Source organism: Eleutherodactylus coqui, chromosome 4 (genome assembly GCF_035609145.1).
Source record: "Eleutherodactylus coqui strain aEleCoq1 chromosome 4, aEleCoq1.hap1, whole genome shotgun sequence".
NCBI lineage: Eukaryota > Metazoa > Chordata > Amphibia > Anura > Eleutherodactylidae > Eleutherodactylus > Eleutherodactylus coqui.
Window position 1 is genome coordinate 278,176,432 of NC_089840.1, and position 27,249 is coordinate 278,203,680.

The window sequence follows — 27,249 nt, forward strand, 5'->3', positions numbered from 1 at the left end:
GCCCTGATGTAACTCATGTTTCTGTTATTGATGCTAACATTTTACAGGCCTTATCTGCTTCCATCAAATCTTTTTACAATGTTATACTACCTTGAAACCGGGTGCTCTTGTTCCAATTGAGTACCCTGTTTCAAAGGGGGGGAGGAGAAGGCATAGGTGATCTAGGTATTGCAAGTCAGCCATTTTTAAATTCAGCCATTTTTAAAAAAAATTTTGCAAGACATTTTTTAAATTTTTAAATTTTTTGCAACAAGATTCTGATCTTTTTCAAATAGAATATCAGCCCGATTGTCTAGCATTGATGCAACAAGAAAATTTAAGTTTTAAAAAGTTACTGAAAGCCCTTGTTAATAATGCATATTTTGAGTTGTTTTTTATAGATGGTACCAGGGTGATTGACGACTCCACACTGGATATACGGTGGTTACACAACAAGATGTCCTAAAAAGCAGAATGTCTCCGCATGTCGCAGTACAAGAAGCGGAATTAAAAGCCCTCGCTGAGGCGTGTAGAGTGGAGGAAGGTAAGACGGCAAACATTTACACTGACTCCCGGTATGCATTTGGCATAGCTCATGATTACGGCCCAACATGGAAGGCCAGACAGTTTTTTACCACAGCAGGACAGCCAATTAAGAATGTTGCAGCGGTGCAGTCTCATGGAGGCCCTACTTCTACCTGACAAGGTGGAAAGCTCACACCAATTCCTACACCGGAGAAGCAAGAGGCAACGCCATCACAGGCCACACAGCAAAAGCAGCGGCCCTCAAGCCGTCGAAGAAAGAAGAAAAGAAGAATTTGATAAAAACTTGGACTTTGATTTGAACTTGGACTTTGATAAAAACTTGGACTTTGATAAAAACTTGGACTTTGATATACTAAGGACTTTACAGTTACAAGCCAGCAAGGAAGAAAAAGACAAATGGACTAAAAAGGGACGGCATATGGTGAACAGTCAACAGCACTTGCCCACCATGGTCCCTGTGCCCCATGATGGTCCAGCTGACGCACGGAAAGACGCACCTCTTAAAGCAGCAATGATGTCGACGCTTGAACGAGGACGGGTGGCTCCTTGGTTTTCTGTAGCTGCTGCATCATTTGTCCAGTTTTGCATGATCTTTGCCGTAAGCAACAGGGCAGAAGTAAATTTGCCACACCACACTTGCCTAGACCACTCTACCCATTTCAGGGATTGCAAATTGGCTACACTCAGCTCCTACTTGTTGGGAAGCATGAAAATGTGCTTGTTGTTGTTGATGTCTTTTCAGGTTGGAGACCTACTTTGTTACCAAAGTAATTTCCAGGTAATCGCACAGAAGCTCATGAATGAGGTAATCTGCAGATATGGGGTACCGGAAGTGATTGAGTCAAACAAAGGTACACACTTCACAGGTGAAATAATGCAACACATCATGTCTGGTTTGGGTATATTCCAGGTTTTTCACACACCCTACCGTCCGCGGAGTAGTGGGAAAGTAGATACAAAAGGCAATGAAGAAAACGGGCAAATTTTGAATTGAGTGTCTTTCATTAGTTTTTTCTTTTTCTCCGGAGGGTACATGCCACAGTAGCTGAGCTTGGGGAATGATTTTCTTGTTAATTTTGTCATAGGCCTCTCCAAGGAATTGTCAATAATGTATTCTGTAGTCTCTGCTTTTCTCCCAGGTCCTACAGATGAGTGTCACAATCTGAAACCAGGTGACAGGGTCTATGTGAAAAAGTTTGAGCGAGAAACCCTGTTTGAATGTGCTTACCAGATGTTGTTCACCACCCCAACTGCAGTCAAGCTCGAAGGAAAACCCACTTGGATCCACACTTCACACTGAAAGAACTTATGATCCTGCATATCCTTTACATGCTATAATTTGGTACAATTCCTCTAACACACACCTTTGACTACTGTACACTAGCCCCCTGTTTCAGAACAAATTAATACAAGCAAATGTGCAATAAGAGTACACTGAGGGTGAGAATCCAACACCGCATCGTGCTAAGAGAGACGTTGACGCTCCAGGTGGTAACTTTGACCCACACGTATACATAGATGTAATAGGAGTGCCAAGGGGGGTGCCAGATGAATTTAATTCTAGAGATCAGGTTAAAGCAGGTTTTGAGTCCTTATTTGTTATTGTCACTGTTAATAATAATGTAGATTGGATGAATTATATCTATTACAATCAGCAGAGGTTTGTAAACTACACCAGAGATGCTTTGCAAGGGTTAGCTGACCAATTAGGGCCCACTGCATCCATGGCCCTAGAGTGGCCCTGGATATGATTTTAGCAGAAAGAGGTGGGGTATGTAATTTCCTGTTTGTGTATTATTCCTTTAATATGACGCCAACATTTCCCTTGTTTAAAAAAGATGAAGAGTCAGTTCCGATAATGACAACCAGGTACGTTACCAGAAGAATGGAGAGATGGACTAGTACTGCGCCTGCCCCGGTCTCATAAGATGTACTGTCAGTGGACTTCCCATTTGCCTAGGGAAAGTGCAGAAGACCTTAGGTTCCGGCGAGGGCACACCCTGTGGGGTGTTAACTCGTACAGATAGAGGGTATGGATGCCCGGAAATAAGCCCAGGGAATCCATGGCCTCCTTCTGAGGTGAGGTAAGGATCCCTCCCTTTTAGGAGTAGGGACTTACGGGCAGTGGAGAAACCCTGACGCAAGGGAGAGACGACCGAGGAAGAGTGCAAGGTCTGATGCTTGATCTCCATATTAAGTTTTTTAGGGGGGTTTGTGAGGGTATATATATATATATTGCCATATGTTTTTTTTTTATGTTTCATACCTATATGCAAGTTTTATTCAATTCCAAATGAAAAAAACTTATATGTCGCCTTACATCAGATATTCCAAGAGGCTTTGCAAGGCTGAGAGAGATGTTCTAGAAATTCAGAGAAAACCACGGAACCAGACACAAGGACGCATGTACTTGGCCGTTTTCCCAGAAGTGCCATATCAAGATGTTCAACCATGTACATAATTTTCACTGTCCCAGGCCGGAAATCCGGACTTCTTAGAATTGAGTGGGTGATTCTTTGCACTGGAGTTAATTGAATACGTGATTTTCTGTACAAGCCAGAAGCGCCAGTATCAAGATAATGACTGTTATATGATTTTCACTGTCTCAGTCCGCAAATCCGGACTTCCCATATATGGTTATGAGCCCATCACCCCCTTGGGGATGGGACAAAGGGTATAAGATCTCATGTAATCTGTAATAAAGCACGTTGGCACAGCCGAGAGCCATGTCCCGTGTGAGGAATGATACCAGATCCCTGTGTGGTGTCTCTTCTTTACCGCCGGCAACGGGGCAAGTGGGGTGGGCCTGATTGGTGCTGTACTTAGAATATTTTATTTTACCCTGATATATGCGTGTCTGCCTGGGTGTCTGTCTGTCTGCCTGGGTGTCTGTCCTTTGTGCGCTACTACACCATTCATCCGATCACCATGAAACTTTGGGAAGTTGTTGAGTACACTCCTGGGAAGATTATTGACATAGTACAACTATCCTATGATAAATGGCGTGCATGCGTCGTCGACAGTTACGCCCTCCCCCACGTAGATCCTTTCGATTTCCATCATTGCCACTAATTCTCTCACTTCCCGATGTCGTAGAAACATGAAATTTAGCACGAGCATTGATTATGTCATAAATAGGAAAAGCTAATGGGTCCCAACTCGATTATTCAATTCTATGCGCTAAAGAATTAGTGTCCAAATTTTACGTATTGAATCTAATTCTCTCACTTCCCGATGTAATTTGGCACAAGCATTGATTATGTCATAAATAGGAAAAGTTAATAGGTCCCAACTCAATTATTCAATTCTAAGCGCAAAAGAATTAGCGTCCAAATTTTACGTATGGAATCTAATTCTATCACTTTCTGATGTCATAGAAACTTGAAATTTGGCACAAGCATTGATTATGTCATAAATAGAAAAAGCTGATGGGTCCCAACTCGATTATTCAATTCTAAGTGCAAAAGAATTAGCGTCCAAATTTTACGTATGGAATCTAATTTTCTCACTTCCCGGTGTCATAGAAACTCGAAATTTGGCACGAGCATTGATTATGTCTTAAATAGGAAAAGCTGATGGGTCCCAACTCGATTATTCAATACTAAGCGCAAAAGAATTAGCGTCCAAATTTTACGTACGGAATCTAATTCTCTCACTTCCCAATGTTATTTGGCACGAGCATTGATTATGTCATAAATAGGAAAAGTTAAAGGGTCCCAACTCAATTATTCAATTCTAAGCACAAAAGAATTAGCGTCCAAATTTTACGCACGGAATCTAATTCTCTCACTTCCCAATGTTATAGAAACCTGAAATTTAGCACGGGCATTGATTATGTCATAAATAGGAAAAGTTAAAGGGTCCCAACTCAATTATTCAATTCTAAGCGCAAAAGAATTAGCGTCCAAATTTTACGTACGGAATCTAATTCTCTCACTTCCTGATATATATAAATGAATGTATGTCTGTCTGTCTGTCCTTAATGCATTACTACACCATTCATCCAATAGCCATGAAACTTTGGGAAGTTGCTGAGTACACTCCTGGGAAGATTATAGGCATAGTATGTCTATCCTACGATAGGTGGTGCGCGTACGAGCATCGTTGACAGTTATGCCCCCCAGACAAAGATCATTTGATTTCCATCTCAAGCACAAAAGCAAAAGGCATTACGAGCAAAGGGATGCGTGTTCAACCAGAAAATGATGCATCCGCCGAACGTTTCGCAAGACAATTGCTGGATATTGAGAATGCTGAGGTAAAATGAAAGCTGCGCTGTGGTTGGTTGCAATTTCTTATACTGCTGAGGCAACATGAAAGCTGTGCTGTGATTGGTTGCTATTTCTTATACTACTGAGGTAACATGAAAGCTGCGCTGTGATTGGTTGCTACTTCTTATATTACTGAGTTTACATGAAAGCTGTGCTGTGATTGGTTGCTATATATTATACCGCTGAGGTAAAATGAATGCTGCACTGTGATTGGTTGCTATTTTTTATATTGCTGAGGCAGAATAAAAGTTGCACTGTGATTGGTTGTTATTTTTCTTACTGCTGAGGTAATATGAAAGCTGCGCTGTGATTGGTTGTTATCTAGATATATAAAAACGAATGTATGTATGTCTGTCTGTCTTCGCAGCAACGCGCGACGGGTAAGCTAGTACTAAATAAGGGTTACTTTTTTTTATATATGTACCGCTTTCCCCTATTAGTAGGAGCATAGTGAAATCCAATATGTGAAAATTTGACACAAGACGACAGTTAAGACAAACTCTGTGGTATGGACTAACATGGCATCCCCTTGAGATGCCCTCAGTGATAATGTAATGACTATGAGGATGATGACACAAGAAACCCGGTCTACAATACTGCATAACTATATCCTACATATATATTTTGTACCCTATACATGTGCTGATCATGCATGCAAAGACATTAAGTGTATTTGATCTCCATAGTAACGCTGCGAGAGATTGACAAGTAGCCTAGCGGCGATCCGTACATCTCTGCGCATGCGCAGTAGATACAATGAGATATGCATGAAACAGGAAGTTTCTTTACTTCCAGACATGCGCAAAGGGGTACGCTGGATGCTGACACGGAGGGGCATAGGGTGATGATCGGCAATCCATATCAGAGGAGGTACTAAGAGATAACTCACAGGTGTTTTATGTTCTGTTTATGTTTGTTATATGCTTTGATTGGTGCACTTTATTATATAATGGTGTCTATGCAAGATCTTTATTGAGCTTGACAAAGACTATGGAATAGTGGTCGAAACGTCACCTGTCTTTACGAACGTGAGGAAAGAAAAGACACAGTGATGTTTTGACCTGCTGGCACCATAATTTTGCTGTCCTGAATTTCTATTTTCTGTTCTCTACATGCAGTCTCACCTGGGGGGTCATCTGTAGGAATCCCCTCCTTACACGGCTGATCCCCCCTCACATGTGTCTCTGTAGCATCAGTATGGAGCAGATCTTCATCCGGATTCACCAGCTGTGAAATAAATATTGTAAAAGTCATCACACAGTTGGAGAAGTCGTGTGGGAGGTTTTATATGGCCAGAAAAGGTCATTAATTAGTATGAGGAGCCGGAATGACATGACAGCAGTAGTGATCTGGGCCAAATAGCTGCAGGTCTCCTGTATAACTCCAACCTGTTGCTTCTTTATTCCAACCAGAAGTCTCCAGAACCAGAAAATAGTGATAAGATGCGGAGATCTAATGTCTGCGGTCGGCTGTAATCCTGCCATCTCCAGCTTTCTCATTACACAAGTATCAGTCATATAATAAGACTAAACACAAGACCTTCCCAGCCGTCCTACAGACCAGAGGGGAGATTTCATGAGACCTTCTCTCCATCTACCTGATCATCCTGTGGAAGAAGAGGCCGGGGACATCTCTCCGCTGCTGTTCTCTTACTGGATCTACCTGCAGAAAACACAGACAGCCACTGAATTCATTCTCTACATACAAATAATAAAGGCCGTGTGGATTTAGTCCTGTCTATTACCTGGTGATGAGGGGGGCTGGTGGTCCTCCATCATGATGTCCTTGTACAGATCCCTGTGTCCTTCTAAATACTCCCACTCCTCCATGGAGAAATAGACAGCGACATCCTGACACCTTATAGGAACCTGACAACACAATGATACCGTCATCACCCAGACATGTTATACTGCCATAGTGTTACTGTATAATGTCCCAGCATTTCCAGCAGCATCACCTCTCCAGTTAGCAGCTCAATCATCTTGTTGGCGAGTTCTAGGATCTTCTGCTCATTGATCTCCTCCAGTATCAGGGGGTGAGGTGGAGGCCCTGTGATTGGGCTCAGGGGTCTTCCCCATCCATCAGACACCGGGGCCTGACAGCCATCACTAGAAGTCTTCTTCACTACCGTGTAATCCTGTTTATGGGGAGATACAATCATAAATATCACTGCAGACATTCCCAGAGTCCTTCATCTCTCCAGTTATTAAAGCAGTTGTCCATATCAGGACAGGAATGCAGCAATGTAGAAAACTGAATAAAACAAACCATAAAAAGGACGTTCCATTAATACTAGTTATTTCCTATCTACAAGATAATGTATAAGTTCCTGATTTTGCGGGTCCAACTGCTGGAACCCCCATGATCCCAAAAATGGAGCTTTGATATGTCCTAAAGTATGGACAGTGGGTAGGTGATATCTTATTTGGTGGGACAAACCTCGCTCCACAGCTGACACCCACCCACAGCAGCCATGATCAGCGTGAATGTTGATTGCAGCTGTTAATCCTTTAAATGCTTTCATCAGCTTTAAGAGGTCACAAATCCATCCCCCCATCCCACAATGAAATTGTGAGGTGCTGTTTGATTGCCATGGAAGTCTGAGGATCACTCATAAAAGTGATCAAACAATCGCAAGTCCAGGTAAAAAAAAGAATAATGTAAAATTGAGTTAAAAAATGTTTTATAAATTATGGGAAAAATGAAAGGTGCAACCAACCTACTAGTATTTTTTATGCTCTGAAAAATGATGATGAACCGACAAACAAGAATTCATAGTTACTTATGGCTTATTTTGTTCAGTTTCCCAATAATTCCTTGTTTTTGTCTAAAACTAGACCACTGTGATAACATAGACAGGAATGATGGAACGTGACGTCATCCCCAGAACCTCTCACCTCTCCTGTAAGCTGGAAGAGTATCTCTAGGGTGAGGGTGAATATACTCTCCGCCATCTTGTCCCTCTTCCTCTCCATCCTTGTCGGGTCAATCAGGATAATTATCTGATATAGAAGATATCAGCTGAGGATCCTGACTGGAGAGAAGATGAGACAATGTAACATCATATAAAACCACCTGGAATAATATAATTACTGGAGATAATAAGGTGAAACCTGTGAGGAGGTAATAAAGTGTAGATGTTGTGTTCTCTCTTTGTAGGGATTGAAACAGGAGGTGACTAGTTTGTCAGGTCAGTTCCTCCATGTCCGAGGGGAAAGCATGTCAAGTAAAGATGAGCGAACCTACTCGGCCACGCCCCTTTTTCGCCTGAGCGCCGCGATTTTCAAGTACTTCTGTACTCGGGCGAAAAGATTCGGTGAGTGGGGGGTTGCAGCGGGGAGTGGGGGGGGGGAGAGAGAGAGAGAGGGCTCCCCCCTGTTCCCCGCTGCTACACCCCCCCCCCCCCCCCGCTCCACCACGCCTCCCCCCGGCACCCTCCTCCATATAATAGCTACGGACAATCAGCAATGGTCATTTCTGTAGGACTCTTTTTAGACGACCGAATTTGTGCAGGTTTTTGCGGGTGCAAAATATATGCGCAAAACACAGAGAATCAAACGTATTCATCTCCATGGGTTCATCTTAATGAGCGTTTTTCCACACACTGAATAAAGTAGGACCTGCTTAATCTTTCTGCATTTTGCGCAGCAAAGGCCCCATAAAAGTCTACTTTTATACGGGGCAGAAATGCTGCGGAATTCCCACAGCAACTTCAGCATCCAAAACAAGTCAAAATCTGCACTATCGCTGTGGAATCGGACTGGAAATCAGCTGTGTTTCTGCAGCCACACCGCTCCCCTCCCCACCAAACTCTTTGCGCTATCCTCACCTGGTGTCCTCCAGTGAGTGCAGAGCCGCGGTCAGGTGACATCACTACTGCATCAGCTGACCAGCAGCGCAGCGCTCACTAGTGTCAGGAAACTGGAGGTGAGGGCAGCGGTGTGGCTGCTGAACAAGCTGCAGGCACCCAGCTGATTTCCAGTCCCGTTCTGCACCGATACGGACGATTTTAATTCTGTTTTGGATGAGGAATTTGCGGGGGAATTTTCTGCTGTGGAAACTCTGCAGCACCTCTGTTCCGTGTAAACGCACCCTAGGGGTGTATACGCGCATACGCGTTTTAAAATGTTCTTACCCGCATGTGACACCTCCTTTCCTGAATTGAAAAGTTACCCTCATGAGGTCTAGATGTGTTCTTTATACCCTCAGGTTTGCACAGTTTTTCGTGCATCCCCTTGCGTATTGCGTGCGCATTTGTGCATCTCCCATAGGCTTCTATGGGGTCTTCTGGAATGCAGCAACGCAGGAAAATAAAGCGGGTCCAATTTTTTGTGTGAAACCAAAATGCCAACAAAAAAAAAAATCATTACTGTGAAAGAACCTATTGACATCAATGGGTCTATTCTCTGGGCATGGCACGCGTATATTTTGCGCTCACAAATACGTTGTTCTCAAGTCGCCTTAGAGGGGTAAAGCTAGAGCTTCCAGTGACTTCCGTAGTCCTTCCACCTGCAGGAACTAAAGACACGTACAGAATATCTCAAAGGAATTAAAGGGAAGGTGTGAACACCAGCGGTCCTCAGGGGCTTTCACACACAGTATTTAAGGGGGTCTCCGTGTGAGGTGGGGGGCTTCTAAACTTTTTCTACTGGATTTTTTTAACAAGATAACATAATAGACGGATTTTAGTGTTAATATAAAGTGTTTGTTCGACTTTAAAAATACAAAACTGATGGGACACCGAGGACACATCGAGCGTGTGAGGAGCTGCGAAGAATCACGTTATTAACACTACTCCCCTTCCCCCGCTAAAAACATTTCCTGAACCAGCAGATAAACACAAAGTGTTAGAATGTGATAATGAGAAAAAACAAACAATAAATGTTTGGTAATTAAAGCCCAAAAGAGACCCAAGTGAGAGGCTGAGTGACACGTACCTCCTCCCGCCAGACAGGTGAGCTCCAGGAACTCTGATGACATCACAAGCATGTGACCGGACTTGTGTGGGAGGAGCCATCCTGTATTTACCTGGAAATCTCTGTTCCTCAGTTGTTGTAGCTGCAGCAGAGAAGAGACATTATGGAGCTTGTGAGATCCCGGGAGTTCATAGCCGACATCAACCTGAGGAGACCACAGATGTAATGTAATGTGGGGGCTTCAGGACCCCCTCCATCTACGGATACAATAGTCTGCAGTACTGGGGGCTCCATCTACAGATACAATAATCTGCAGTACTGGGGGCTCTGGGTGCCCCCTCCATCTACAGATACAATAGTCTGCAGTACTGGAGGCTCTGGGTGCCCCCTCCATCTACGGATACAATAGTCTGCAGTACTGGGGGCTCTGGGTGCCCCCTCCATCTACAGATACAATAGTCTGCAGTACTGGGGGCTCTGGGCGCCCCCTCCATCTACAGATACAATAGTCTGCAGTACTGGGGGCTTTGGGTGCCCCCTCCATCTACAGATACAATAGTCTGCAGTACTGGGGGCTCTGGGTGCCCTCTCCATCTACTGATACAATAGTCTGCAGTACTGGGGGCTCTGGGTGCCCCCTCCATCTACAGATACAATAGTCTGCAGTACTGGGGGCTCTGGGTGCCCCCTCCATCTACAGATACAATAGTCTGCAGTACTGGGGGCTCTGGGTGCCCCTTCCTCCTACAGATACAATAGTCTGCAGTACTGGGGGCTCTGGGTGCCCCCTCCATCTACAGATACAATAGTCTGCAGTACTGGGGGCTCTGGGTGCCCTCTCCATCTACAGATACAATAGTCTGCAGTACTGGGGGCTCTGGGTGCCCCCTCCATCTACAAATACATTAGTCTGCAGTACTGGGGGCTCTGGGTGCCCCCTCCATCTACAGATACAATAGTCTGCAGTACTGGGTGCCTCCTCCATCTACAGATACAATAGTCTGCAGTACTGGGTGTCTGGGTGCCCCCTCCATCTACAGATACAATAGTCTGCAGTACTGGGTCTCTGGGTGCCCCCTCCATCTACAGATACAATAGTCTGCAGTACTGGGGGCTCTGGGTGTCCACTCCATCTACAGATACAATAGTCTGCAGTACTGGGGGCTCTGGGTGCCCTCTCCATCTACAGATACAATAGTCTGCAGTACTGGAGGCTCTGGGTGCCCCCTCCATCTACAGATACAATAGTCTGCAGTACTCGGGGCTCTGGGTGCCCCCTCCGTCTACAGATAAAATAGTCTGCAGTACTGGGGGCTCTGGGTGCCCCCTCCATCTACAGATACAATAGTCTGCAGTACTCGGGGCTCTGGGTGCCCCCTCCATCTACAGATACAATAGTCTGCAGTACTGGGGGCTCTGGGTGCCCTCTCCATCTACAGATACAATAGTCTGCAGTACTGGGGGCTCTGGGTGCCCCCTCCATCTACAGATACAATAGTCTGCAGTACTCGGGGCTCTGGGTGCCCCCTCCATCTACAGATACAATAGTCTGCAGTACTGGGGGCTCTGGGTGCCCCCTCCATCTACAGATACAATAGTCTGCAGTACTGGGGGCTCTCGGTGCCTCTCCATCTACAGATACAATAGTCTGCAGTACTGGGGGCTCTGGGTGCCCCCTCCATCTACAAATACATTAGTCTGCAGTACTGGGGGCTCTGGGTGCCCCCTCCATCTACAGATACAATAGTCTGCAGTACTGGGGGCTCTGGGTGCCCTCTCCATCTACAGATACATTAGTCTGCAGTACTGGAGGCTCTGGGTGCCCCCTCCATCTACATATACAATAGTCTGCAGTACTGGGGGCTCTGGGTGCCCCCTCCATCTACAGATACAATAGTCTGCAGTACTGGGGGCTCTGGGTGCCCTCTCCATCTACAGATACAATAGTCTGCAGTACTGGGGGCTCTGGGTGCCCCCTCTCCATCTACAGATACAATAGTCTGCAGTACTGGGGGCTCCGGGTGCCCCCTCCATCTACAGATACAATAGTCTGCAGTACTGGGGGCTCTGGTTGCCCTCTCCATCTACAGATACAATAGTCTGCAGTACTGGGGGCTCTGGGTGCCCCCTCCATCTACAGATACAATAGTCTGCAGTACTGGGGGCTCTGGGTGCCCCCTCCATCTACAGATACAATAGTCTGCAGTACTGGGGGCTCTCGGTGCCTCTCCATCTACAAATACAACAGTCTGCAGTACTGGGGGCTCTGGGTGCCCCCCTCCATCTACAGATACATTAGTCTGCAGTACTGGGGGCTCTGGGTGCCCCCTCCATCTACAGATACAATAGTCTGCAGTACTGGGGGCTCTGGGTGCCCTCCATCTACAGATACAATAGTCTGCAGTACTGGGGCTCTGGGTGCCCTCTCCATCTACAGATACAATAGTCTGCAGTACTGGGGGCTCTGGGTGCCCCTCCATCTACAGATACAATAGTCTGCAGTACTGGGTCTCTGGGTGCCCCCTCCATCTACAGATACAATAGTCTGCAGTACTGGGGGCTCTGGGTGCCCCTCCATCTACAGATACATTAGTCTGCAGTACTGGGGGCTCTGCGTGCCCTCTCCATCTACAGATACAATAGTCTGCAGTACTGGGGGCTCTGGGTGCCCCCTCTATCTACAGATACAATAGTCTGCAGTACTGGGGGCTCTGGGTGCCCCCTCCATCTACAGATACAATAGTCTGCAGTACTGGGGGCTCTGGATGCCCCCTCCATCTACAGATACAATAGTCTGCAGTACTGGGGGCTCTGGGTGCCCTCTCCATCTACAGATACAATAGTCTGCAGTACTGGGGGCTCTGGGTTCTCCCTCCATCTACAGATACAATAGTCTGCAGTACTGGGGGCTCTGGGTGCCCCCTCCATCTACAGATACAATAGTCTGCAGTACTGGGGGCTCTGGGTGCCCCCTCCATCTACAGATACAATAGTCTGCAGTACTGGGGGCTCTGGGTGCCCCCTCCATCTACAGATACAATAGTCTGCAGTACTGGGGGCTCTGGGTGCCCCCTCCATCTACAGATACAATAGTCTGCAGTACTGGGGGCTCTGGGTGCCCCTCCATCTACAGATACAATAGTCTGCAGTGCTGGGGGCTCTGGGTGCCCCCTTCATCTACAGATACAATAGTCTGCAGTACGGGGGGCTCTGCCCGCTCCTCCTAACTAAGTAATAGCAGCATGTCTGTGCGAGTCTCATCCCCTTTCATCCCACATCTGTGGCAGATGCAGCAAAGGGAATTCTTCAATTCTCAACCGCAGCTGTCACACATGACAGCTGCGGTAGAGAATCCTGCTGCCGGCATCCCGTCAATGGCTTATCAGGGAAGGGCTTCATAAGCCCTTCCCTGAAAAGCCATTTAAAAAACTATATTAAAAAAAAATACTCACCTCCCTTCAGCTGCCGGGGCTCAGCCATGACTTCTGGCGATGTCCCCGGTTCTCTAGTTCTGAGCCATCAGCAGCTCTGATTGTGATTGGCTGAGCACTTCAAATCCCTGGCTGCTGATAGCTCAAAACAGCAGTGCAGAGCCGGGGACAGAGGCAAAAGTTGCCGCTGAGCCCGGCAGCCGTCAATAAGCCTTTCCCTGAAAAGCCTTTTAAAATAGTGGAAAAAAAAATACTCACCTGTCGGGGTTCAGCGGCGACTTCTGCCACTGTCCCCGGCTCTGTAGCTTTTAGCTATCAGCAGCTGGGGGTTTAAAATCCCTGCCTGCTGGTAGCTCTAATTGTGATTGGCTGAGTGCTTCAGCCAATCACAATCAGAGCTACTACGGTAGCAGGCAGGGATTTTATATCCCTGGCTGCTGACAGCTCAGCAGCGCTATGGGGCCGGGGACAGCAGCAGAAGTCGCCGCTGAGCCCCGGCAGCTGTCAATGGCTTTTCAGGAAAGGGCTTCATAAGCCCTTCCCTGAAAAGCCCTTTAAAATAGTGTACAAAAAATAAAAAATTATACTCACCTGTCGGGGCTTAACCGCGGCTTCTGCAGCTGTCCCTGGCTCTGTAGTTCTGAATTATCAGCAGCCGGGGATTTAAAATCCCCGCCTGCTGGTAGCTCTGATTGTAATTGGCTGAACTGCTCAGCCATTCTATAGCCATACTATAGAGTTGGGGACAGCGGCAGAAGTCGCCGCTGAGCCCCAGCAGCCGTAAATGGCTTTTCAGGGAAGGGCTTCATAAGCCCTTCCCTGAAAAGCCAATTAAAAGTAGTGTAAAAAAAACCAAAAAAAACTTACCTGTTGGCAGCTGCTGGGTCCCCCGTGGGGATGAAGAACACATCTGCAAACGGCAGATGTTTCCTTCATTCCCGCTAGTTAAGAGAATTCCCTGCTGATACATCTGCCACATCTGTGGCAGATGCAGCAGAGGAATTCTTTAATTCTCTAACGCAGCTGTCACAGGTCAGCTGCGGTAGAGGATTCTGCTGACGGCAATTGACAGCTTAAATATAAGCCCTTCCCTGAAAATCAAGTAGAAGTAGTTTAAAAAAAAAAAAAATCTCCCTTCAGCTGCTGGGGCACAGCCGCGTCTTCTCCTGCTGTCCTCTGCACGGTAGTGCTGATCTATTAGCAGGCAGGGATTTAAAATCCTCGCCGGCTGAAAGAGCTGAATGTGATTGGCTGAGGTGCTCAGCCAATCACAGGCAGCTCTCCCCGTCATTCATTCGGGGATACAAAAGAAAGAAAATAACACGAAGCCGACGGCAACCAAAACCGTCGCCGTATGCCCCCTGTAAACCAAAACCATACATACTATATATCAAAACGTCCGAAACAAATAGAGGAACCCATTCCCATACTTTATTTCAGCATAAATATACTAAATTGAAAAATAACTATAAATGTTAAAAAAAATATTTTTTTAGCATTTTACCCCCAATAAAACTCAAAAACGGAAAAAAAGGCAGTGAAAAAGATATTTTCAAAAAATTGCCCCATATGTCACTGAAAAAAAAACGCAGTGAAAATAATTTTGATAGCTAAAGGAAACAAAATAGGGCAGTAAAACTGCCACATGGGTAAAATCCCTAAAAAGTGTCTGGTCCTTAAGGTACAAAACAGCCTGGTCCTTAAGGGGTTAACTTCATCTTAAATCATAATTATTTTACTTATTTAGATGAATTTTACATCCAAAATAAAGGTCCACCAACGGGCACTAAAATTGCACCGTTATGCAAATCTATTCATGGGCTACTTTAAGTCTACTATCCATGAAGAAGTTTGATAGTTTTAATACCGTATATTTCGGCGTATAAGACGACCCCCCAACTGTCACCTTATGCGCCGGGAATACGGTGTAAAAAAAAAAAAAACAGTACTCACCTTCCCCGGCTGCAGGCTGTTGTTCCCTCCTCATCCCCGACAGAGCATTGCTTTCTGGATGATGCTGGGCTTGAAATCCCCACCTCCAGAAAGCTAATGCTGTGATTGGCTAACACACACGACGTCAGCCAATCACAGCCATTCAATGTGAAATGGCTGTGTTTGGCTGACGTTGTCTATAAGAGTTGTCGCCAGTGAAGATAGAAGTCCAACATACCTTATAGTCGGCTTACAAGGGTATGTAGAAACTGCTAATATAACATTCATTTTGAGAAGCAAGTAGGCTTTACAGTAACCGTTTTTGCCATAAAGACTACCCTAGAAAATGAATTGATGATGCAATGATAAGAGTATCTTTGGTTACGCAGAAAGATCGTTTAGAATCATGAAGGAAAAATATAGATATGGATAAAAATGGTAAGATTATATTGGTAACTTGTTATAATGCATCTCACGGGGTAATAAGATATATTCTTAAACACCATTGGCCGATTTTCCTGTGATCCAGTATTGGGAAAAGTAATAGGAGAATATTCACAGCTGGCATATACCTTGTTTCCCTGAAAATAAGACCTACACCGAAAATAAGACCTAGCATGATTTTCCAGGATTTTTGAGGATGCTTGAAATATAAGTCCTACTCCAAAATTAAGCCCAGCTTACAGTTAATTTAAAAAGTCTACTTAAATAGTGTCCAGGCAGCTATACATGTAAAAAAAGTTACATCTTTTTGAGCAAAAATTAATATAAGACACTGTCTTATTTTCGGGGAAACACAGTAAAAGGACCCTAAGTAATCAGATTGCACCATCTCTTCCAAATAAAAATATATATGCAAGCAGTAAGAACAGCAATGATCAGTATAATAGGAATATGAGAAAAAGCCAGGGAGTAGTTAAAATCGGTTCCAAGGAGTGTGGCAATATCCGATGTAAATGTTGTCTTTCAATAGGGAGTAATGTACAATGTATAAAAGGGTCAGAACCACAGGAGAGATGATCCCCTTAACCAAATATATGGACCAGACGTGAGCTATACTTGCAGCCTGCAATATGTTGGTCTTACAATACGCCCCCTTCAGGAAAGGATCAACAGACACTGGTCAGTTATATATGTTTTTATTACATAATGTATTTAGACACTTCATTCAAACTCACAGCGGGAACTCCCAGGAATCACTGGCGATACCCTTACAGGTATTAAAAGGGAAACGTAAAATATTATGCAGACGAGAAACGTTCTAGATTTTTAGATTTCATTGTTTTAGTCCCGTGGGACTAAATGAAGCTTTGGATTATGGGAGATTTTTTTTATTTCCTATTGTGTGTTTAGTGATGAATTGAAATGCTAATTTACTATATGAATATGTGAAGATATAGTGATTTAATATTTTGGGATATACCGTATTTTTCGCCTTATAAGACGCACCCCCGTTTTAGAGCGGGAAAATAGGGGAAAAAAATCATTACTCACCTCCCCCGGCGTTCTGCGGCGCTGCTGCAGGCTGTCGCTCCCTCCTGGTCCCCGGCAGAGCATTGCTTTCTGGACGCAGGGCTTGAAATCCCCGCCTCCAGAAAGTTAATACTGTGATTGGCTAACACACGCCGTCAGCCAATCACAGCCATTCAATGACATCATTGAATGGCTGTGATTGGCTGAAGGCGCACGTGTGTTAGCCAATCACAGCCATTCAAGGATGTCATTGAATGGCTGTGATTGGCTGACAGTGTGTATTAGCCAATCACAGTATTAGCTTTCTGGAGGCGGGGATTTCAAGCCCCGCGTCCAGAAAGCAATGCTCTGCCGGGGACCAGGAGGGAGCGACAGCCTGCAGCAGCGCCGCAGAATGCCGGGGGAGGTGAGTAATGATTTTTTTTTTTTGACAGGAGAAAAGAAATCTTCTAACTGATCGCACATTTGTTCGTGCGATCGCGAATTTAACGCGCAATCGCGCTAAATAAATCGCGTCCGTGCGTTAAATTCGCGATCGTGCTAAAAATGGCGATCGGAACGAATTTTCAGCACATTCACTTTATAAGACGCAGGAACATTTCCCCCCCCCCCCCCCCCCCCACTTTGGAGGCGGAAAAAGTGTGTCTTATAAAGCGAAAAATACGGTATAAAATTTTCTGTATTTAACATTATTCATATAATTTTAATATTTGTATATATATGAGAATGTGGAGATTTAGAAAAAATATATATATCTATCTTCAAATTCTGTATAAAGATTTCCTTGTATCTTATATATGAAGAATTTTATATGTTTTCCCTCAGATAGGCAAAAAAAAACTGAATTGCTGGTCTTTAAGTGGTTAAACCTTTCTTGCCCTATTTATCAATTGGAAGGATTTAGACAAATGGCGACTTCCTTGATTAGTTCTTTGATGTTTAAAGGGTTTGGACTACAATTTCAAGTTAGTCCCATTCCACAGGATAAGGGAAAACTTGCTGAGCAGAGGGGATCTTACTGCTGAGACCCCCACTGATCTCGAGAACTGGGGTCCTGTGTAACCCATTCGCTTCACTGTGGGATTACTGCACCCCTGCAGTGTGGAGGAAACTGAATGAAGCACTGGTAGTGAAAGTGCACCAGCGCTCCATTCGCTTTCTATGGGACTGCTGAGATGCCAAGGTGGCTCACACTCGGGTATTTCTGTCAGCCCCATTGAAATAAACCGAGCACTGAATGCATGTGAGCTGCCAGTGCTCCACTTAGGGACATTACTGCGGAACAAGAAGCGACCCCCATAGTAACAAGAGCATGGGAAACGGGAGTCCCATCCTCAAGATCGGCAGGGCTCTTAGCAGTGAGAACCCCACCAATCAGCAAGTTATCCCCCCCCTTTCCTGTGGAAAGGAAATAGCTTGAAATTCTGGTACAACCATTCTGGAACAAGATATCTGTGGGTAAAACATTTCTCACATTCAGAACATTACTATGGATGGCTTCTCCTCTATATGAGTTTTTTTATGGTTAACAAAGTTTGATTTTCTGGTAAAGCATTTTCCACATTCTAAACACGAAAATGGCTTCTCCCCTGTGTGAATTCTCTGATGTCTAACAAAACTTGTTTTATGAATAAAACATTTCCCACATTCTGAACATGAAAAGGCCTTCTCCCCTGTGTGAATTCTCTGATGTCTAATAAGAATTGATTTACTTTTAAAACATTTCCCACATTCAGAACATGGAAATGGCTTCTCCCCTGTGTGAATTCTCTCATGTTTAACAAGAACTGATTTATAGGAAAAACACTTACCACATTCAGAACATGAAAATGGCCGCTCCCCTGTATGAGTTCTCTGATGTAAAACAAGTTGTGATAGCTGGATAAAATCTTTCCCACATTCTGAACAGGAATATGGTTTCTCCCCTGTGTGAATTCTCTGATGTACAACAAGTTGTGATTTATAGACAAAACATTTCCCACATTCTGAACATGAAAATGGCTTCTCTCCTGTGTGATTTTTCTGATGTACAACAAGATTTGATTTCTGACTAAAACGTTTCCCACATTCTGAACATGAATAGGGCTTCTTCCCTGTGTGAACTATTGGATATTCAACAATCATGTAAATTTTATTTTTCTTAACCGCTTGTGATGAATTAGTAGATGATGATGATAGATCTTTGCCGTGAAAGGCTGCAGATATATCTGTAATGGCAGGCTCTTTATATGCATCTTGTACGGTACCATGATCATCTGCTTTACAATCTGAAGATATCAGATGTCCTTCTGAGCTCCTGGTGTCGTCATCTGCTAAGAATAAAACGGATTTAATTATATACAAATGTCGCAAAGTTTAACTGTTTTCTGATAACTTTCTGTGAGGAGTTATCTTAAAGGGGTTGTCCCGCGCCGAAACTGTTTTTTTTTTTTTTCAACAGCCCCACCGTTCGGCGCGAGACAAACCCGATGCAGGGACTTAAAAAAAAAAAAAACGCACAGCGCTTACCTGAATCCCCGCGCTCCGGTGACTTCTTACTTACCTGGTGAAGATGGCCGCCGGGATCTTCTCCCTCGGTGGACCGCAGGGCTTCTGTGCGGTCCATTGCCGATTCCAGCCTCCTGATTGGCTGGAATCGGCACGTGACGGGGCGGAGCTACATGGAGCCGCTCTCCGGCACTAGCGGCCCCATTCAGAAAAGAAGAAGACCGGAATGCGCAAGCGCGTCTAATCCGGCGATTAGACGCTGAAAATTAGACGGCACCATGGAGACGAGGACGCTAGCAACGGAACAGGTAAGTGAATAATTTCTGATAACTTCTGTATGGCTCATAATTAATGCACAATGTACATTACAAAGTGCATTAATATGGCCATACAGAAGTGTATAACCCCACTTTCTTTCGCGGGACAACCCCTTTAACCCCTTAATGACATGGCCTATTTTGAGCTTAAGGACCAAGCCTTATTTTTCAAATCTGACATCTGTCACTTTCTGTGCTAATAACTTTTGAATGCTTTAACTTATCAAGGTGATTCTGAGATTGTTTTTTCGTGACATATTGTACTTTATGTTAGTATAAAAATTTAATCAATAAATTTTGTCCTTATTAGGAAAAAAAATCTAAATTTACTGAAAATTTGGAAAAATTCACAATTTTCAAACTTTGAATTGTTTTCTTTGTAAGATAGAAAGTCAAACACCACAACATAGTTATTAATTAACATTTCCCATAGGCCTACTTTACACATCAATCATTTTTTAAGTGTTATTTTACTTTTTGCAGACTCCACAAAGTATATAAATTTAGCAGTAATTTTTCACATTTACTAGCAAATTTCAAAATCTAAATTTTTTAAGGACCAATGCAGTTCAGACATAGTTTTGCCGAGCCTATATATCAGAATCCCCCATGAATTGCCCCATTTTAAAATCAGCACCCTTCAAAGTATTCAAAATGGCATTTAGAAAGTTTATTAACCCTTTAGATGTTTTACAGGAATTAAAGGAAAGTGCATCAAAAATTAGAACAGTTCCTTTGTTCTACTGATTTTCAATATAAAACCTTTTTTTTATATAAAACAGTAGGAGTTAGCAAAGAAACAAAACTTGGAATGTATTACCCAGATTCCGCAGTTTTTAGAAATGCCCCATATGTGGACGTAGCCTGTTGTATGGGCACATGGTAGGTCTCAGAAGGAAAGGAGCGCTTCTTGTCTTTTTGAATGCAGATTTGGCAGGAATAATTTTCAGACCCCAATTTTTTTTAACAGTTTGAGTTCAATACGAAAAAATCCAATTTTTCACATAATGTTTAGCTTTAGGCCCAGATTTTCATTTTTCACCAGTGGCAGAAGGAGAAACGTACCCCATGATGCATTACCCAGTTGCTCTCGAACACGGAAATGCCCCATATGTGGACGTAGCCTGTTGTATGGGCACATGGCAGGACTCAGAAGGATAGGAGCGCTTCTTGGCTTTTTGAATGCAGGTTTTGCTAGAATAATTTTCAGACCCCATGTAGTGTTTGCAGTGCCCCTGAGGTACCAGTGCATTTGAAACCCCCAACAACTGACCCCATTTTGGAAACTACACCCCTCAGGGAATTTTTTAAGGGGTGTAGTGAGCGGTTTGAACCCACAGGTATTTGAGGAATTTTTTTAACAATTTGAGTTCAATACAAAAAAAAAAAAAAAAATCACATTTTTCACATAATGTTCAGCTTTAGGCCCAGATTTATATTTTTTACCAGTGGCAGAAGGAAAAAAAACGTACCCCATGATGCGTTACCCAGTTGCTCTCGAACACGGAAATGCCCCATATGTGGACGTAGCCTGTTGTATGGGCACATGGCAGGACTCAGAAGGATAGGAGCGCTTCTTGGCTTTTTGAATGCAGATTTTGCTGGAATAATTTTCAGACCCCATGTAGTGTTTACAGTGCCCCTGAGGTACCAGTGCATTTGAAACCCCCAACAACTGACCCCATTTTGGAAACTACACCCCTCAGGGAATTTTTTAAGGGGTGTAGTGAGCGGTTTGAACCCACAGGTATTTGAGGAATTTTTTTTAACAATTTGAGTTGAGAACGAAAAATTCACATTTTTCACATAATGTTCAGCTTTAGGCCCAGATTTTCATTTTTCACCAGGGGCAGAAGGAGAAAACATAGTCCATAATGCATTACCCAATTACTCTCGAGCACGGAAATGCCCCATATGTGGATGTAAACTGTTGTTTGGGCACATGGCAGGGCTCAGAAAGAAAGGAGCGCTTTTTTTGTATGCAGATTTAGCTGGAATCATTTTCAGCCCCCATGTAGTGTTTGCAGCCCCTGAGGTACCAGTGCATTTGAGACCCCCAACAACTGACCCCATTTTGGAAACTACACCCCTCAGGGAATTTTTTAAGGGGTGTAGTGAGCGGTTTGAACCCACAGGTATTTGAGGAATTTTTTTTAACAATTTGAGTTGAGAACGAAAAATTCACATTTTTCCAATAATGCTCAGTTTAGGCCCAGATTTTTATTTTTTACCAGGGGCAGAAGGAGAAAACGTAACCCATGATGTTACCCAACAGGGAAATGCCCCATATGTGAATCTAAACTGTTTTTAGGGTGCAGGGCTCAGAAGGGAAGGACTTAGCATGTGGCTTTATGTACAAGCTGTGCGAAGTATATCAGGGTAAAACGTCAGGGCAATAAAAAAATTAAAATTTCAGGGACGTGTGGTAGATCTTAAAACACTCATTTATACAGAGGCCGGGTTGTGTGGGGCACGTTTCACACTGGTATATGGTGTATTTTCTTATCCCCTGTTTGTAGCACACTCTGCACCTCTTTTGGGGCCTTCCCTTCGTCGCAGTGGAAGGAATTTCACTGAGTAAATGCTGCCCTGGTACAATTCTTGTGGCCTCGCTTCCAGAAGTACTGGGCCTCTCCCACCTCCTGGTCCCCAAATATTAGGTCCTTGATAACTTCCTCTTGAAATTCAAGGAATGTCCCCCTGTGGCCTGCACCTCGGAACAGCACGTAGGCATTATACAGTGCCATCTGTACGAGGTGCACGGCCAGTTTTTTGTACCACACCCGTGTTTTCCGCATGGCTCTATAGGGCTCCAGTACCTGGTCTGATAGATCGACCCCTCCCATGTACTTATTATAGTCGAGGACGCAGTCTGGTTTGGGGGTCTCTGCACTGGTACCTCGTACTGGGCAGGGGGTACTGCTGTGGCCGTGTATTGTCGTCAACATAAGGACATCCCTCTTGTCCTTATATTTAACGCACAATACATTGTCGCTGCATTGGGCCCGGCTCTCACCCCTTCTGAGCAGTTGCCCAAGCAGCGTCTTAGGGAGGCTTTTTTGATTTTTCCGAACAGTGCCACATGCCACTGTTCCTCTGGAAGCGAGGCACTGAAACAGGGGGACACTGGTATAAAAGTTATCCAGGTACAGATGGTAACCCTGGTCTAATAGTGGGTGCACCAGTTCCCACACTATTTTCCCTGTTACTCCCAGCACTGGGGGGGGCATTCTGGGGGCTCAATTTTAGTGTCCTTCCCCTCGTAAATACGGAACTTGTGGGTGTACCCTGATGTACTTTCGCACAGCTTGTACAACTTCACACCATACCGTGCCCGCTTACTGGGCAGGTACTGGCGGAATTTTAGCCTCCCCTTGAAGTGTACCAGGGACTCATCTACTGCAATGTTTATCTGTGGGGCATACGCCTGGGCAAACTTGGCGTTAAAATGGTCTATTACGGGCCTGATCTTATACAACCGATCGTAATTGGGGTGATCGCTGGGGGGGCACAGCTGGTTGTCATTGTAGTGCAGAAATTTTAAAATACACTCAAAGCGCGTCCTCGACATCGCCATGCGGAACATTGGGGTGTGGTACAAAATATCGGTAGACCAGTACGCCCTGATTGTTGGCTTCTTTATTAGCCCCATGGTTAGTATAAGCCCCCAAAATTTTTGTATCTCTGGTGCATCCACAGGGGTCCACTTATCGGGTCTGGCATAGCTGGAGGTGGGATTTTGTTGAATAAAATTCTGGGCGTACAAATTCGTCTGGGTAACAATGTGGGCAATGAACTCTTCTGAAAAAAAAAACTTGAAGAAGTCCTTCCCTCTGAGCCCTTCCGGATCAAATTGAATCCCTGGGTTCCCAATAAAATCAGGGATCTGGGGTCTGTAATCTTCCGGGGTACTCCAGTGAGCATCTGATGCATTGGGGTCAGTGGCGGTCCTTGGACGCCTTCTCGGGGGTGCAGGGAGCTCAGACTCGCTGGATGAGGATGAGGATGAGGAGTCGGAGAATGCCAAAAAAGTGGGGTCGTCATCACCACTACCTGAGTCCGAGTCTGATGCAATGATTGCATACAGTTCCTCTGAAGTGTACCTCCTGCGGGCCATATTTATATAAAATGGGGCACACGGGGAAAAAGTTTTATTAGATGGGACACTGCGGGATGGGGTGACCACGGGACGGGGGTCGGAAAGAACACGGAAACTTATGTGGTGTATTCACGTAAGTGTTTTTTTTTTTTTCTTTTTTTTTTTTGTTTTTTTTTTTTACACAGACGAATACACTGACACAACACGGACTAACGACACACTACACACTAGACGGACTAACGACACGCTACACTAACTAATGACGGGTGACGGGACAGGTAACGAAATGGGAACAACAGGAACTTTTTTTTTTTTTTTACACCAAGGGATACACTGACTACACACTGCGCTACACTACACTGCTGATCGCACGCTACAGCTCACTCACTACACTTCTGATCACACACTACAGATCCCTCACTCACTACACTACACTTCTGATCACTCACTCCACTCTGCTACACTACACTGCCTGATCAATCACTCACTACACTCACTACACTGATCACTAACACTCACTCCACTACACCACACTGATGACTAACTCCTCTCCACTACACTGATCACTAACTCCACTCCACTACACTACACTACACTGATCACGCACTCCCTGCCTAATCTACACACTAATCGCTCTTTTTTATCACAGTAGGTGCTCTATCTACAAGCACCGGATGCTTGCACATGGAGCCCCTACTGTAAACAGCGCAAAGTCCGCTGCTGCGCTGTGATTGGTCAGGGAGTTTTTCCCTGACCAATCACAGCGATCGTGGGGGAGGGACCGCTCTGATTGGTCCCCAGCCCGGACGCAGCACTTGTCTGCTGACTATGTCAGCAGACATCACTGCTGTGTCGCCGCGATTGTCACCGCGGCGACACTTTAATGACATGACGTACCAGGTACGTCATGTTGCGGGAAGTATCCCGCTACCATGATGTACCAGGTACGTCCAGGAGTGGGAAGGGGTTAAGCCATTAACCCTTTCCAATCCAATTTTGGATTCAGGGTTTCCGAAAAGGCTTTCTCTTTTTGCTGTTCTACAACGGTGCCATCTGCTGGCTAAAACCAGTGTGTGTGCTCCAGAGAGGCTCCGACAGCTGAGTGGCTGGCAATAGATGGTAAGAATACCCTGCTGGACGTCTTCTGACATTGGAGCTGTAAAATATAGGAAGACGTCAGACAGTGGATTGGAAAGGGTTAAAAAGCTATTATGCTCTTAATATAGCAAAACCCTTTATAAAAGCAATTAAAAGGGTAAACAAACGGTTACTCAGAAAGTTTTTGTAATACATTTAATCTCAAGTTAAACTTTGCTCTATCTGTAACATTACAAGTGCAGTGATATTTTATGACATCACTGTATAGAATATCCACAATTCAATTAAGATGGAGGTGGCAAAAGAGATCCCGATGTAACCGTGAACCTCAGAGCAAGGACCAGTAGATTATCATGTTAGGCCACCAAGCTGTTCTCTTGCAGTTTTCCAGCCAGCATTGCTTAGGCTCATGCATCAGTGTATCGGTCAACACTCTTCTAGTGAAATGCAAAGTGGAAAATCATAAAAGGAGGCTGCAAGTCAGTACTATTAGGTGGGGTCCATCTCACAAACTCCTGACAGCTACATGTACTTTAGTGCAGAAGGGAGCAGTATAGAAAATGTTGGAGTAATGCTTTCATTTAGGTGACACTCAGGGGCATTGAAACCTTATCAACCAGGTATGCTCAATGATCCGTACGATGCACCAGAGAAGAACACAACACGGAACAATAAGGTTTTGTCCCATAGCCCTTCTCATAGAAGTAGCTCACTCTAGATCTCCGTGAGGAGCTGAGGCTAGATGTAACGGCCTAGGGAAACACATGCAGAGAGGTTTTTTTGTTAACTGCATTGGCTTATTGATTCTTATATGCCTGCTTTGTGTGGATCAACGAAAATGAATATATCTAAGGAGATTGTTATGCCCTGATATCAGCATACAGGGCAGCTATGCGATATCGCAACAACCAGCAATGCAATATCGCTGTAATTGTTTTGCGTCGCTATCCAATCGCCCGTGCGGATACAGTTACACATTGTTTGTATGAATCAGACATCCAAAAAAGGTGAAAAACTGAACAACTGGTTGAGAAAAAATCGTCACTGGAGCCGAATGTAACTTTCCTGAACATTGGCTGGTGTATCGCCTCAGAAGAGGTCCACAGACATCCACCGAGAAGCAGTGGCCATTACTAGTAACACCCCACCCAACAGAAGAAGATTCCTGTTTCTTTTGGGTATCCGCTATGTCTCCATGTTCTGTATTCCATTTTCTGGGTATACATGTCTCCATGTTTTGTGTTCTGTTAGTCTAATAGAAGCTAGCTCAGTCCTTGTATCTCTATACTGGCTGAATAGAGGAATAGACGTCAACCAACTGACAACAAATACATTAAAAAAATGTACACAAACCTGTTGTAGTCAGCGACTGAGGAGAATCTGTGATGTTTTCTGCATTTAGTAGTTACTCACCTGGGGGGTCATCTGTAGGGATCCCCTCCTTACACGGCTGATTCCCCCTCACATGTGTCTCTGTAGCATCAATATGGAGTAGATCTTCATCCCGATTCACCAGCTGTGAAATAAATATTGTAAAAATCATCACACAGTTGGAGAAGTCGTGTGGGAGGTTTTATATGGCCAGAAAAGGTCATTAATTAGTACGAGGAGCCGGAATGACATGACAGCAGTAGTGATCTGGGCCAAATAGCTGCAGGTCTCCTGTATAACTCCAACCTGTTGCTTCTTTATTCCAACCAGAAGTCTCCAGAACCAGAAAATAGTGATAAGATGCGGAGATCTAATGTCTGCGGTCGGCTGTAATCCTGCCATCTCCAGCTTCTCATTATACAAGTATCAATCATATAATAAGACTGAACACAAGACCTTCCCAGCCGTCCTACAGACCAGAGGGGAGATTTCATGAGACCTTCTCTCCATCTACCTGATCATCCTGTGGAAGAAGAGGACGGGGACATCTCTCCGCTGCTGTTCTCTTACTGGATCTACCTGCAGAAAACACAGACAGCCACTGAATTCATTCTCTACATACAAATAATAAAGGCTGTGTGGATGTAGTCCTGTCTATTACCTGGTGATAGGGGGGGCTGGTGGTCCTCCATCATGATGTCCTTGTACAGATCCGTGTGTCCTTCTAAATACTCCCACTCCTCCATGGAGAAATAGACAGTGACGTCCTGACACCTTATAGGAACCTGACAACACAATGATACCGTCATCACCCAAACACGTTATACCGCCATAGCGTTACTGTATAATGTCCCAGCATTCCCAGCAGTGTCACCTCTCCAGTCAGCAGCTTAATCATCTTGTTGGTGAGTTCTAGGATCTTCTGCTCATTGATCTCCTCCAGTATCAGGGGGCGAGGTGGAGGCCCTGTGATTGGGCTCAGGGGTCTTCCCCATCCATCAGACACCGGGGCCTGATAGCCATCACTAGAAGTTTTCTTCACTACCGTGTAATCCTGTTTATGGGGAGATACATCCATAAATATCCCTGCAGACATTCCAGAGTACTTTGTCTCCAGTTATCTTCATCTGTTATTAAAACAGTTGTCCGTATCGGGACAAGAACAAAGTAATGTATGGCATTGAAAAAAACAAGCCTTAAAGTGGATGTCCCATCAATAGTAGTTATCCCCATCCACAGGATAAAGGATAACTTGCTGTTAGTGGGGGTCTGAGTGCTGGACCCCCATTGATCACAAAAATAGAGCTCTGACGCACCATCAAGGTTGGG

General features: G+C 44.6%; 1 protein-coding gene across 1 annotated transcript in view; it reads right to left on the reverse strand.

The window, feature by feature from the left end:
* The window catches only part of LOC136624526 (zinc finger protein 420-like), a 75,810-nt gene that overhangs the window by 19,363 nt on the left and 29,198 nt on the right, over positions 1–27,249 (reverse strand). The window contains exon 5 of the mRNA XM_066598510.1: positions 18,102–18,650. Coding sequence (XP_066454607.1) covers positions 18,102–18,650 — 549 coding nt within the window. The remainder of the gene's footprint in view (positions 1–18,101; positions 18,651–27,249) is intronic.